The sequence below is a fragment of the Leptonychotes weddellii genome, unplaced genomic scaffold, assembly GCF_054177405.1.
Source record: "Leptonychotes weddellii isolate Sample4059 unplaced genomic scaffold, ASM5417740v2 HiC_scaffold_962, whole genome shotgun sequence".
In the NCBI taxonomy this organism is placed as follows: Eukaryota; Metazoa; Chordata; class Mammalia; order Carnivora; family Phocidae; genus Leptonychotes; species Leptonychotes weddellii.
The window spans coordinates 1-13,166 of record NW_028068263.1 but is presented as its reverse complement, the minus strand read 5'-3'; the positions used below and the strand labels follow the sequence as shown (position 1 = coordinate 13,166).

General features: G+C 61.4%; 2 protein-coding genes across 3 annotated transcripts; one reads left to right on the top strand and one right to left on the bottom strand.

Moving 5' to 3' along the window:
• Positions 1-1,174: 1,174 nt before the first annotated feature.
• Positions 1,175-4,796, top strand: DYNC2I2 (dynein 2 intermediate chain 2). Its single transcript, XM_006749326.3, has 7 exons — positions 1,175-1,471; positions 1,928-2,085; positions 2,679-2,788; positions 3,276-3,443; positions 3,619-3,851; positions 4,098-4,255; positions 4,424-4,796. The coding sequence occupies exons 1-7, from the start codon at positions 1,344-1,346 to the stop codon at positions 4,660-4,662; spliced, it is 1,194 nt and encodes a 397-aa protein (XP_006749389.2). The 5' UTR covers positions 1,175-1,343; the 3' UTR covers positions 4,663-4,796.
• LOC102745423 (spectrin alpha chain, non-erythrocytic 1-like) lies at positions 4,795-12,345 on the bottom strand. Of its 2 annotated transcripts, XM_081811703.1 has the most exons (12): positions 12,156-12,344; positions 11,463-11,539; positions 10,679-10,888; positions 10,115-10,411; positions 9,642-9,754; positions 9,225-9,242; positions 6,678-6,732; positions 6,157-6,353; positions 5,993-6,046; positions 5,765-5,911; positions 5,532-5,679; positions 4,795-5,250 (listed from the first exon to the last, which is right to left on the bottom strand). In XM_081811703.1, exons 1-12 carry the CDS (start codon positions 12,280-12,282, stop codon positions 5,125-5,127), a joined length of 1,569 nt encoding a protein of 522 aa, XP_081667829.1. In that variant the 5' UTR covers positions 12,283-12,344; the 3' UTR covers positions 4,795-5,124. The 2 variants fall into 2 exon arrangements, with proteins under 2 accessions (XP_081667829.1, XP_081667830.1); XM_081811704.1 differs by lacking the exon at positions 9,225-9,242 and having other exon boundaries at positions 12,156-12,345.
• Between the last annotated feature and the right edge of the window lie 821 nt (positions 12,346-13,166).

The window sequence follows — 13,166 nt, the reverse complement described above, 5'->3', positions numbered from 1 at the left end:
CTGCTTCTCCCTCTGCCTCTTCTCCTCCCCCTGCTTGTGTTCTCTCACTCTGTCAAATAAATAGATAAAATCTTAAAGTGTATAGTTCAATAAGTTTTTATGTTCCTAGAGTTGTACAACATGGGCACAATTTTAGGACATTTTCATTACCCCCACAAGAAACCCCGTACCCACCGGCAGTCACTCTTCATTTCCCCCCCAGTCCCGGGCAGCTACTCTTCTTTCTGTCTCTCTGCGTTGTCTGCTGTGGACAGTTCACATAGATGGAATCCTCTACCGAGGGGTCTCGGTGACTGGCTTCTTCCACGTGGCCGAATGTCCGTGAGGCCGGCTGTGGTGCGTGCCGTCACCGTTTTCCTTCCTGTGGCTCAGCAGTCCTTCCTGCGCTGGAGGGAGGGACCCCATCTATCAGCTGGTGGGCATCTTGGCTGTTAGGAATAATGCTGTGAATATCTCTGTACAAGTTTTTGGATAAACATGTGTTTTCAGTTCTCTGGGTGTGGACCTAGGAGCGCAATTGCTGGGTCATAGGGTGCCTCTGTTTGACCTTGGGAAGAACCACCAGATTGTTTCCCCACGGCGGCCGTGCCATTCTGCGTTCTTGCCAGCGACGTGTGAGGGTTCCCACCATACAGCTTTTCACATGTTTTAGGTTCTTTCCGTTGGATAGTTTCTTTCTATGGGGTCGTGTGAGGTCAGGGGGTAGGCAGCTTTTCACAGGAGTTTTGATCTGTGCTGCAAATCCTGTCCCAGAAACCTTGGGCTGATCGCTCATGGTGGCCTGCATGGCCAGCCTTCTCATGTGCTGTGCCAGCCTGCTCTGGGCTGAGAAGGAAGATGCCAGGCCTTTATGTGCAGAGCCCAGTGGCACTGAGCATAGTCCCATTGTACAGCCGTAATTACCATCCAGTTCCAGCAGCCAAAGCTTTTTTTTTTCAGAGGTGGGGTGGAGGGGCAGAGGGAGAGGGAGAATCCTTTTTTTTTGAAGATTTTATTTATTTATTTGACAGAGACACAGTGAGAGCAGGAACACAAGCAGGGGGAGTGGGAGAGGGAGAAGCAGGCTTCCCAACTGAGCAGGGAGCCCGATGCGGGGCTCGATCCCAGGACCCTGGGATCACGACCTGAGCCGAAGGCAGACGCTTAATGACTGAGCCACCCAGGCGCCCCTCTTCTGGGTTTTTGGAAGTCTCCTCTGAGGAGTGGTGTTTGGACGAAGCCTCCGCGCTTCCCGCCAGGACTGGGCAGCGGACCCGATGGCTTGGGACGTCCAGGCCTGTGTGTAGCTTTGTTGAGGTGGCTGTGAGGCCACCTGTTGGGTGGCTCTGGGCTAAGGGTTGGAGATGGTCTGTCTCTTGCAGGTGACCTGTCTGCACACCCTGGGCTACCCCCCAGCCCAGAGGCAGGGTCTGCACGTGACCGGTGTCTCCTGGAACACCACCGGCTCTGTGGTGGCCTGTGCCTACGGCCGGTGAGTGGCAGCCACGGTGGCTGCAGGGCACTGGGAGGCCCTCAGACCCTGGTCTAAGCCTCTTTTTCCCTGTGTGGTCAAGGGCTGGCCTGGAGCTTGGCCATTCTGGGAGTCTTTTTATTCTCAAGGCTGCCTGGGCACCAGCTTGGCTGGAAAGAGCAGAGGAGGGAGGGCTGAGAGCACAGGAGTCCCGGTGCCCACCTGTCCGCATAGGGCCGTGAGCCGGGGCCTGCTGCCTCTGCTCCACGAGCTGTCTGCTGCGGCCCCGGCTCCCCACCCTGCCATCGTGTGGACCCTTCGCTGGTTCCGGGAGCCCTTCTCTAGAGGTTGCGCCTCGGGGTGCCATGGAGACACTGCGCCCCTTCAGTACCCAGTACAGTCTGGGTGTGATGCGGAAACGGTGGGTCAGGTGATAGGAGCAAGGTGAGATGGACGCCCGGCCTCATCTCTGTGCAGGCTGGACGACGGGGACTGGGGCACACTCAAGTCCTTCGTGTGTGCCTGGAACCTGGACAGGCGAGGCTTGAACCCCCGGCAGCCGTCGGCCGTGGTGGAGGTGCCCAGCGCCGTCATGTGCCTGGCCTTCCACCCCACGCAGCCGTCCCACGTTGCAGGTGAGTCTTCAGCCTGCCTCGCGTCTGCTCCCGCCCCGCACCCCTCCCCTGCAGAGGGCGGCCCGAGCTGAGCTCTGCACTGGACCCTCAACCCCCCGGGGCACAGCCAGGGCAGGTCTGCTGCGAGGGAGCAGAGACTGGGCGGCCCTGACCCCTGGGCTCAGGTGAGGATGCCGAGGGGGCAGTGAGGATGCCAAGGATGCCCGGTACGGAGCTTGGAGGAAGAGGAAGCGGGTCCTCGCTGAGTCTTGTCCAGGTGTGGGCCGTGGAAGGGCACGGCCTGGTCAGGACCAGAGGAGGGTGACGTGGGCACCCTTGGGGAGATGTCAGCGGTGATAGGAGCCCCATGTGTTGGGAAAGGGGGTTGCGCTGGGGGGAATGGCAGGGTGCCGGGCTGCGGAGATCAGCCTGGCAGCGGGAGAAGCTTCCCGGGCTGTGGAGGGTGTGCAGCGGGCCAGGACTCTTCCTCCTCAAGGTGGTTTTGGGGAAGTGGCTCCACATCCTGGCTCCGTGGGGGCGAAGGGCTGGTACTTGGCCGGGAAGCCTGGGTGCTGGGTGAGTCGGCTTCTGCCCGGGCCCGCTTGGTCCCGCAGGTGGGCTGTTCAGCGGCGAGGTGCTCGTGTGGGACATTAGCCATCCCGAGGACCCGCTGCTCTGGCGAACGGGCCTGACTGACGACACACACACAGACCCCGTGTACCAGGTCAGAGCGGTGGGCTGCCGGTTGGGTCGGGGAGTCACCGTCCCCTTCTGCCTGAGCTGGGCTGGGCTGTCACAGGCCTGCTGCTGGAGGCCAAGCAGGAGAGAGGGCGCCCACTCGGCCTAGCTTGGCAGGTGGTCACCAGGGAGTTGGCAGTTGGGACAGCTGCCTTCAGCGTTCTCAGAGCTCCCAGGGCATGAGTCACCTCCCGCCCCTGACAGGAGCCACCCCCAGCTGCTCCCCCACCCCCCAAGCTGCCACAACAGGCTCCCAGCTGTCCCGGCCTGCCCGGGCTCAGGGACGGAGCTCAGAACCCTTGGCACTGCCCACTGGTGTGTGAGGTGGCTCTGGGCCGCCCCCAGAATTCTCCCTCTTGTTTTCCTAGAAGGGGGGGGACAGGAGGGTGACCGTTGGTCTTGCTGGGAGGTGGGGGCAGGCTGGGGGGCGAGCAGTGCTTCCCTGACCTCAGTCCCGCATCCCGGTGCCCCAGGTGCTTTGGCGGCCCGAGCCCCGGCACGGCCACCGCTTCCAGGTGCTGAGCGTGGCCACGGACGGGAGGGTGCTGCTCTGGCAGGGCGTCGGCGCGGGCCGGCTGCAGCTGACCGAGGGCTTCGCCCTGGCCGTGCAGCAGCTCCCGAGGCACACCAGGCTGAAGAAGGTACGTGGGGCCCCCGTAGGGCCTCCGAGAGGAGCCCCGGGTGTGTGGGGGGGGGCAGGCGGCATGGGCCGCTTGACCTCCTTGGGCCACGGCGCCCACTTGAGGGACCGGGCTCCTTTGGGACACTGTGGGACCAGATTCCCTCGGCTCTGCCCCGCCGCTCATTTCTCCACAGCCTCCCCGGGGAGAGACCGAGGTGGGTGCCACGGCGGTGGCCTTCTCCAGCTTTGACCCCAGCCTTTTTGTTCTGGGCACGGAAGGCGGCTTCCCACTCCAGTGCTCGCTGGCCGCGGAAGAGGCCGCCCTCACCCGGACGCCTAGCTCTGTGCCCCTGCGGGCCCCGGCACAGCTGACCTTCTCCCCCCACGGTGGCCCCATCTACTCCGTGAGCTGTTCCCCCTTCCACAGGTAGAGAAGGCCCCAGCGCCCCGGCACAGGGAGGGCGAGGGGGTCCCACAGAACCGCGGGAAGGGCCTGCAGTCTGTCCCGGGCCCAGGTCTTCCCCCACGGGAGCCCTTGTGCCCAGAGCGCTGGTGGTTGGGTCCAGGGCGTCGGCCCCTCGCTCCCTAAGGGGATCCCTGGTTTGGGGGGCGGGGGGTCCAGGAAGCCCAGTGGACCGGGACACCCAGCACTCCTCCCCTGCATCCTGTCTAGGAATCTCTTCCTGAGCGCGGGGACCGACGGCCACATCCACCTGTACTCCACGTTGCAGGCCCAGCCCCTGGCCTCGCTGCAGCTGTCCCACAAGTACCTGTTTGCTGTGCGCTGGTCCCCAGTGCGCCCTTTGGTGTTTGCAGCTGCTTCGGGGGAAGGTAGGAAAGAAGACACCAGACTCACATTCACTTACGCCGCACGGGCGCAGCGGATCTGGAATTCTGAGCTGGGGAGAGACAGCACGTGGGGGGAGGATTGCTGCGCCGGGCAGTGGCTTTGTTTTGTGCTGTCCAGGCTCTCGCCCCCATGAGTCTCTCCCCCTGCAGGTGATGTGCAGCTGTTTGATCTCCAGAAAAGCTCCCAGAAACCCACGGTTTCAATCAAGCAAACCCAGGATGCAAGCCCGGTCTACTGTCTGGAATTTAATCGGCAGCAGACTCAGCTCCTGGCTGCTGGTGACGCCGAGGGCACAGTAAAGGTGTGGCAGCTGAGCACTGAGTTCACGGAACAAGGACCCCGGGAGTCCGAGGACTTGGCACGGCTGGCAGCCGAGGTGGCCACCTGAGGACAGTGAAGCGACAGCAGGGCCCTGTGGGTGGGGGCGGAGTGTCCCCAGATCGGGGGGCAGGTGGGGTGAGGCCACACCTGTGCCAAGCTGTGGATGTCTCGTGGAAGCTGAATGAAGACAACACAAGCGTCTGGGAGAGTGTCATTTATTTGTCTTTTACGTGAAAACAATGGAGCGGGGCGAACAGGAAAGGAGCCAGCCAGCTGCTGCGATTTCTCGAGCCGGAATGGGGCCGCTGGCTTCACAACAGGAATCCGGGTCCCCACAGCAACAGGGCAAGTGTCACTGGACCGGGAGCGGCTTAGTGAAGCATCCTTTCTACTAAGTCTTATCCCCAAGCTAAGTGGACATAAGCTTACGGTGAAGAGTGACACGAATACGTGGGCACGGAGAGGAGGTGACATGCAGCAAGGCGACGGCAGGGCAAGCAGCGCGGTCCAGGCGAGGCGGGGGGCGGGATCAGTTCACGAAGAGCGAGCGGGTGAACTCCACGTAGTCGAAGGCGGTGGGGAGTTCGCGGCCCTTGCTGTCCACGTAGGGCTTCATGTGGGAGACGCAGTAGTCGGCTTGTTCCCGAGTCAGGTTCTGGAGGGAAGAGGCCGCCTGTCAGCCCAGCCCCGCTGGCCCCGGGGTCGGGGGGCACAGCAGGAACGCCTGGGCCCCAGCCTCAGGGAGAGCGGGACGTTCTCCGAGGGGCCGTGGACAGGGAGTCAGCGCTGAATGGGGAGGAAACGCCTGCCCCCAACCGAGCGCTCCAAACGGAGGTCTGTCACGCTAGACCGTTGTGCCCCTGGGCGACCTCGGCCTTTACTTTCCAAAGGAAACCTGCAGCCCCATCCCCAGGGCAGGGAAGCAGAGCCCCGGACCTGGTACAGCTCCTCCTTGGTCACGTAGGGCTTTCCCTCGGAGCTCAGGGCCCGGAAGGCGCTCTCGATCTCCTCGCTGGATTTGACGTTCTCCGTTTCACGGCTGATCATGAAGGCCATGTACTCTTGCAGGGAGACGTGGCCATCCCTGGAGAGGGGCAGGCGCGGTGAGCCGGGAGGATGCGGCAGGATGCGGAGGCAGAGCCGCCCCCACTACCCTCCCTCCAGCTCACCTGTTTGGATCCACGGTGTCTAGGATTGCCTCGAACTCGGGGTCGGGCTCCCCTTCCTCCACCATGGGCAGGTCATAACCCAGGGAGCGCAGGCAGGACTTGAACTCCTGGTGGTTCAGCCGGCCCGACTTGTCCTTGTCGAAGTGTCTGCCGCACAAACGGAGAGCTGCTCAGCACGGGTCCCGGCGCCGAGCCCGCCGCCCCTGTGCCCGGGGAGGCCATACTCACTTAAACATCATGCTGAATTCCTTGAGGGCCTCCTCAGTCACTCCGGTTGTGTTCCTAAAAGAACAGGATGGAGTGAGCAGGTGGCACACTGTTCCATCCCAGTAGAGTGAGTGCGGGACGCTGGGGGGCACAGGGGCAGGGGCTGCCATGCCGGGGGCACGGACCTGGCCTGGATCTGCTGCTCCAGGTTGTGCTGCATGCGCATGCCCAGCTGGTCGAGCTGGTCCCACTGCTGGGCCAGGCCCACGGTGCTGTGCTCTGTGTACTTGTTGTCCAGGATCAGGGCCTCCTCCATGGCCGCCCCCAGGTCCTCAATCTTCTTGAGCTGACTTCTCATGGCTCGAATCTCCTGGTGCTTGCGCTACGGGCGGGGGAGCGAGGGTGTAGGGGACAGTCTCTCACCTCGGTCACCGGCCCCGAGCGCCCGTTTGAGAGCCCTCCCGGCCCGAGGCCTGCGGGGCTGCGCAGGACGGCGGGAGGGGCGAGCCGGGGGCAGACTGCCAGGAAGACTATACACTAAGGACCAAAGGACCCTCTTTCTTTTCAAGTAAGACTCCACGTGGCAACTGTCAGAGACAAAAGACTTTCTTTAAAATGATGGGGTCCTGTGCTGCTTTATGCAAAGTGAAAAAGAGCACCGACCCAGCCTACTTCCTGCCTGACTTTAAACCAAGGGGGCGCTTACTTTGGTAGCTTCGAGCTGGGATTCCAAGGTCCCAGATTCTTCCACCATGCAGGACCTAAACACAGAAGCACAGTGAGGCAGGAGGGCCTGATCGTGAGCTCAAAATTAGCCCCAGGTAACAGTGCCTGCTGTCTTGGAATTCTGTTTCTGAATCTCTCTCATCGAGGAAATGGCCGCTATCTGCTACTGGCTGGCTTTTCCTAAGTGGCCCCGGGAGCCGGGAGGGCGGGCAGTCTTTGTCCTGCCGTGGAGACAGGACGCCGCCGCCCCACGTGGTGGGCTACCTGCCCCGGGCCAACTGGGGGGCCTGGGCCGAGCCCCACCCAGCCTGCTCCCAGGCCAGGAGCCTCTCTCATGGGGCTCCTCCGGCCCAGCCAGGCTGGGACCTGGCCCCTCACTCAAGCGAGGCCCTCAAGGGCACCTGAGGAACAGAGTGGAAGCTGCTCCACGGCATGACAGAGGGGCCTCGGGCCCAACAGCACGCCCCGCTGCAGCCACTGGGGAGAAAGGCTGACAGAGGGAGAGCCACCCCCCAGAAATCCCTGGGGTCTCCTGCACGTTCCTGAGGAGGGGAGCCACATTCTAGGGTGTGACGGCTGTGGAGGAGACGCAGTCAGATGACCCCTCAGACACGGAGCCAGGATGCTAAGAGATCATGACCAGACTGGGTTTTAAAAGTGATTCTAATTCTGCCTAAAGGAGGGAGGTGGCTGCAATTAAGCCCCAGATTCAGGCTCCACGAGACCCTCCGGGCCAGGGGCTCCCAGGGCCAAGTTCCGAAGAGCAGGGGTGCCCCAGGGGAGCCTCCATCTTCCCGACGTTACACAGTGTGAGGTCACAGAAGGCCACCAGTGAACGAAGACAACAAACGAGTCGGGGTTACGTGCAGGGATGAGTCACACTGTGCGCGTGTCCTTGGTGGGATTTTAGCCCGGCCTCCCCTGCACCCACGGGTGCTCCAACCTACCCTTTCAGCACCCAGCGAGCCAGGGTTAGCTCTGACGTTTCCCCAAGTTCAAAGTGCTTGAGCAAGGCCAGGCACCAGGCTTCCTTATAACCCAGCAGATCAGACTCACAGTCACGCCATGTCCCCCAGGGAAAAGCAACCCCCTCCCCCAGACCCGGGGGCAGGAGGCTGGGTGCCAGTGCAGTGGGAGGAGGACAGAGCCCTCCTTCCCAAGCGGCCGAGGGCGGTGGGTTAGTCAGAAAGCGGAGCCGCCTGGGGAAGTCAAGAGTGCATTGGTAAAACCACAGTGAGGGAAGAAGAGAAATAAGAGGAGAAAAACCTTCCAGACAGATCATCCCCAACTTCATACTGATAGACACGAATGACCCGACGATACGCTATGCTAGTCAAAGAAAAGAAACCAAATGAATACACGGAAGGCACGGGCAGGCAAGAGCAGACCGAGACAGACACGCGCCCCAAGGCCCAAGCTGGTGGTGCACAGGCGGGGCCACCTGGCGCCCAGGCAGGGACCTGGTGGGGCTGGGCCGCCGGCCGCAGGGAGCACAGCGGCCCCGGGGCAGCGCACACTGGGGCCAAGCAAGACGGGACAGGGCTAGGGAGGAGCCACCCGGGAGGGAGCACGGCACCCACGGCGACAAGACCAGATCGGCAGACACAGCCACAGGGCTGGGGAGGGGAGTGGAGGCCAGCTGGCTAATGAACTCCAGCTAGAAACTGTGATCCCTAAATCCTACCCCCCCGCCCCCGCCAGGCTGCTTTCAGCACAGGTGGTCACGTCAGCGTGCGCCTGTTTCTCCTGGTACCACGCTCAGCTGTCCCAACTACCCGTCTGCGGGACCCCAGGAGCGCTAGTCTCAGCCACTGAGGTTCCCCCCCGCCCCCGGCTTTACACGGGCCTGGGAAAGGCCAAAGCCTCGAGGAGGGGCCGCTCCCAGGACTGGACTGGGCAGGGCTGCCCTGCTCCTCCCGGGGGGCTCCCTCCCAGCCTCGTCTCTCCATCGCTCTAAACTGCGGGCACTTCTGCCTTCTATTAGTGCAAACGATGCTCTTCCCCTTCCCCTGGGAACACGGGGGGAGGGGTGCGCCTGGGGGGGGTGTCAGTGCACAGCTGGGAACTCACTGCACCCGCTGAATCTCCTCTCCATGACCATGACCTCCTAGGAGCTAAGGATGGTCCCACTGGACACACGGGGAAAAGAGGCAGAAGAGAGATCCAGCGAATCCCAATGGCTGGACGGCATGGGGTTTCTCAGAGGCTCTGGACTCTAGCTCTGGTCCTCTGCCTTGGTCACATCCCCTACCTGAGAGAACCCTTGGAATCTGAACAGGAAGGTGGGAGGGGCTCCCCTCCCCAGACCTCAGGCTGTCAAGGGCTGTCAAGGACACGCACTCCTTGTAGGGTGATGGGGACAGAGCTGGGGTGAGGGTGGGCCGGGGGAAGTGCAGCCCGCCTGGGGCAGGAAGGCCCATCCTGGGATCCTCTGCAAGCCAGGCCACAGGGGGACAGAGGGCAGGGGGACAAGCACACGAGACACCACCACACCACGAGCCCGGAGGAACAAGAAGACAATATTAACCCATCGAGGAGATACGTTCTGTGCAGATGGGATCCAAGCAGCCGCAAGACAAGGTGGCGTCCAGACAGCAGCAGTCGGGAGGTGGGGGACAGAGAGAGACACAAGAAAGAAAAGACAAAACCGAGAACATCAGTACCGTTGCATTCGACTCTGTTCCGTGTATCACCGAGGCGCTGCCTAGGACTGACCACCGGCCGCGCACGGTCCCACCCGATGCGGCACACCTAGCAACTTGACCTTCAGGAAAAGTACCTTCGAGAACTGCCCCCCCACCCCCCACCCGCCCTAGCTCGAGCCAGACCAGGGTGGGCCCCTAACCCTTCTTTCCTTCCTGCGAGCGTGACTTCCAGTTTCCCGCAGAGCTCCCCTCCCGCTAGAGCCGGGGGCCCGGAGGCGCCGGGGGGTGCGGGCGGACACCTGGTCTCCTGGATCCACTGGTGGAACGCGTTGGCATGCTGGGCGAACTCCTGGCGCAGCTTGTCGTTCTCCTCCTGCCGGCGCTGCTCCTTCTGCAGCTCCAGCTCCCGTTCCTAGCGCCCAGAGGGAGGAGAGGCCGTCAGCGGGCCCGTCCTCCCTGCCGGCCTGCCCTCGGGGCGGACTAGACGCCCTACAGTTTCAGTTTCTGGATGCTGAACATGACCAGAAACCATCGCTTTGCGAGGCAGGGAGAACCAGATGTTGACATCAACCCAAAGGAGGAGCCTGGGAGACACTCGGGGAGCTCAGAACCCTGTTCCCCGGCTGCTCACAACTGGCCCCCCAAGAACTCTGGCAAGAGGCGAGGGGAAGCGGCTGACCGACAGCCTGCTGTGGGCTGCTGGCCGCCACCCCATCCAAGCCCCCTGGCCCCTGAGCCCCGGATGATGGCCCTGGGTTGGGGCGGCGCGCACCTTGATGATCTTCTGCAGGTTCCTCCACGTCTCCTCCAGGGCCTCCATGGTGAACCAGGTGTAGGGGTTGGAGGCCACCCGGAAGCTCTTGATCTGGCGGTCCAGCTCGGCCAGCTGGCTGAAGTCGGCCTGGGCAGAGCTGAGGGACGAGCGGAAGGCATCGTGGGCCTCGCGCAAAGCTCTGATCTCCTCCAGGGAGTTGCAACGCACGGGATCGGTCAGATCCTCTTCGGCGTTTTCGAACCAGCTGTTGAAGGCAGAGGCCTTTTTGGCGAACGTCAGGAAGAGGTCTTCCACCTGAAAGCGGAGCAGCCTGCGTCAGGGCGTCATCAGGGCGCCGTCAGGGCCACGAGGCAGGATAGGAAAGGCAGCGGTCGTTCCCGGGGCGGCCGGGGCAAGCCGGGGTGCTCCCACTTCCATGTCTCGAAAGGCCTCTGACTTTCTTCCCTCGTTACCCTTTCCCCCCAGTCTGTCCTGGCCGCTTGGTTGCCCAAGGGCCCGCGGCTGGCTTCCGGCAGACTCCCCGCAGCCGGGCCGGGGAGCTGCGCAGGGGCCCAGCCTCACCTTGCGGAAGTGACTCTGGGCCTCCAGCAGCTTCTTCTTGCGGGTGGCCGAGTTGGCCAGAAGCTGGCTCCATCGCTTCATGAGGGAGGCGTGCCGGGCCTCAATGGCCTTTGACTGAACGTGCTTGGCGGCCAGCAGCTGATCTTTGAGGGCGGTGATGTTGGCGATGCCCTCTTGCTGGAAGGCCTGCAGGCCAGCGTCAAAGGTTTCCTGGAACAAAGAGCGGTGCGCCAATCTGCAGGGTCGCCGGGGAGGCTAGAAGCCACCCTTTCGGGGTGCCTCAGCTCGATGGCACCAGGGTCTGTTCAGCCAGCTGCCCAGGCCACACTGTCAGTCCCGAGTCCCCACCTTCTCCTGACATCCTCCTGCCCACCCCGGGCAGACTGAGGTACGGGGGGGGTCCCCTAAATGTGCCCCACTCTCCCCACTACCTCTGCCCGGGACGAACGCCTGCCTCCCCCCCGACCACCTGCAGTTTGCCCTTCGTGCCCCAGCTTAGATGCCCCTCCTCTGGGAAGACTTCCCACATCAGCCCCTGCTTGCTGGAAACCGAGTCAGACAGCTCTTGGGGGTTAAATCCACAACACATTCTGCTGCGCTCCACCCTGGGGGTGCCGTCAGCCTGTAGCCCAGATGCCTCGTCTGGAAGCTCCTCGAGGACCAGAACGACCTTGCTCACTGCCGAGTCCTTAGGGCCTTTCTCAGGGACAGACGCCGACCACCATTCATGTACCAGGACGTACTATCTGCATACATTTCAGTCAACAAAGGGGCCGCGCCTGACCTGTTTGGTAAGGAGAGTCTGCACGGAAGACAGGTCTCGGCCATAATCATCTGTCTTCAGGCTGTTCTCCTTTTCACCTAGGAAACCAAGCATGGGAAACAGGCCAGCCTTCTTGGTACAGTGAAGGGAATTAAGAGTCCCCTCTGACCTCAGTATTCAAGAGGGCCTCCCGGGCAGCCTATCACCCTGCTGACGTTTACATCCCAGACTCTACCAGCAGGCTTTGACCCCATGCGGGCTACTCTTTCCTCCCTGCAGCCCGGGCCCCCTTGGCTAGCTGTGACAGGAAGAGATCCTTCCAGCTCATCCCAGCTGTGGTTCAACTGCCATACACGTGACAGCAATCACCAGGGCCAGAGGGGTCCCAAAATCAGAGTGTAGCTCCCCCCCGCTCGGGAGCCAGACCGCGCCCCGGGCAGCCAGCAGACAGCTCGTGATGCTGACTGCTTCTTCCGGGGTTTAAAGATTTTTGTTTTGTTAACCCTGGTGCTGGCCCAGTGCCGGGCACCATGGGGGCCCCCACTCTTGGCCGCAGGACATGGTTTCTCGTTCTCTGAAATGCCCACATTAGATCCGTTTCTTCTCTGGAGAAGACCAACTGCTTAGGTAATAAACGAGCTACGGCTCTGGAACAATCTTCGTGGCCTGGGGAGGAGAAGAGACTGGGGCCGGGCCGGGCGGGACAGCGCTCACCGATCCAGGACTCGACCACGTCAGCCTTCCAGTTGAACTGAAGGAAGGCCGAGTTCTCCTCAAGCTTGGCCTTCCTCTGGGCGGCAGCTTTCTCCAAGTCTGACACCTTCCCATTCAAGCCCTTCATCTTGGAAGAGATGTTCTCCTCATGGTGATTGTTCTAGGCCACAAAGAGAAAGCATAGTCTGGTCAGCCTCACCTCCTGCCGTGGCTAGATGATCCATGGCCTCCCTGCCGGGGAAGGCGCACCAGCGCTGGAAGGCGGACCCTGCGCCCCCGGCCCACCACCCGCCGCTGGGCGGAAGCACAGGTAGGGCCTTCCTAACGGCAACACGATTAAAAGCCTTGAAAGGATGAATGCTGGCAATTTCACGGATAGGAATGAATCCTGAAGATAGGAGGAATGAGCTGAAACATCACAATGATGTACTCGTTAGTTAAGACTTAAACAAAATGTGATATATACAAACACTGGCTCCTAATATAAGCAATAAACACAATGGGTCAGAAAGCGGACACTGAAAATTCTTAAGCCCCAGACACTCGGATTCGGTCTTGGAATAACTGAATTTGAAAACACACAAGGCAGCATGAAATTGAGAGAGAAACTCGAGGAGGAACAGACTGTTGCTGACGGTAAAGCACCAGGCTTTGTTGGAAAGCTGCAGAATACTCAGACCAGTCACCGCAGAGGTAGAAAGAGCAGAGACCGTGACGCAGGGCTGCATGTGGGTGACGATCGGACACAGGCCTCATCTCTGCCGGTACACGGTCTGGACCGGAAATCAGCTAGATGTTAGTTTATTTGCCCATGAGGGCAAGGGGAAAAAAAGCTCTCTAGTGAACACGGATTTGAACATACTTGTTAACTCCTATGAACCAAATCTCTAGTCTCAAGGCCATGCTTACTAGAGCAAATCCCACGATGAGAAATCTTATCTACTAGTTATATTTCCAACAGGAAATTATCACTGTGAAAAATTGCTTGTTGGGGCGCCTGGGTGGCTCAGT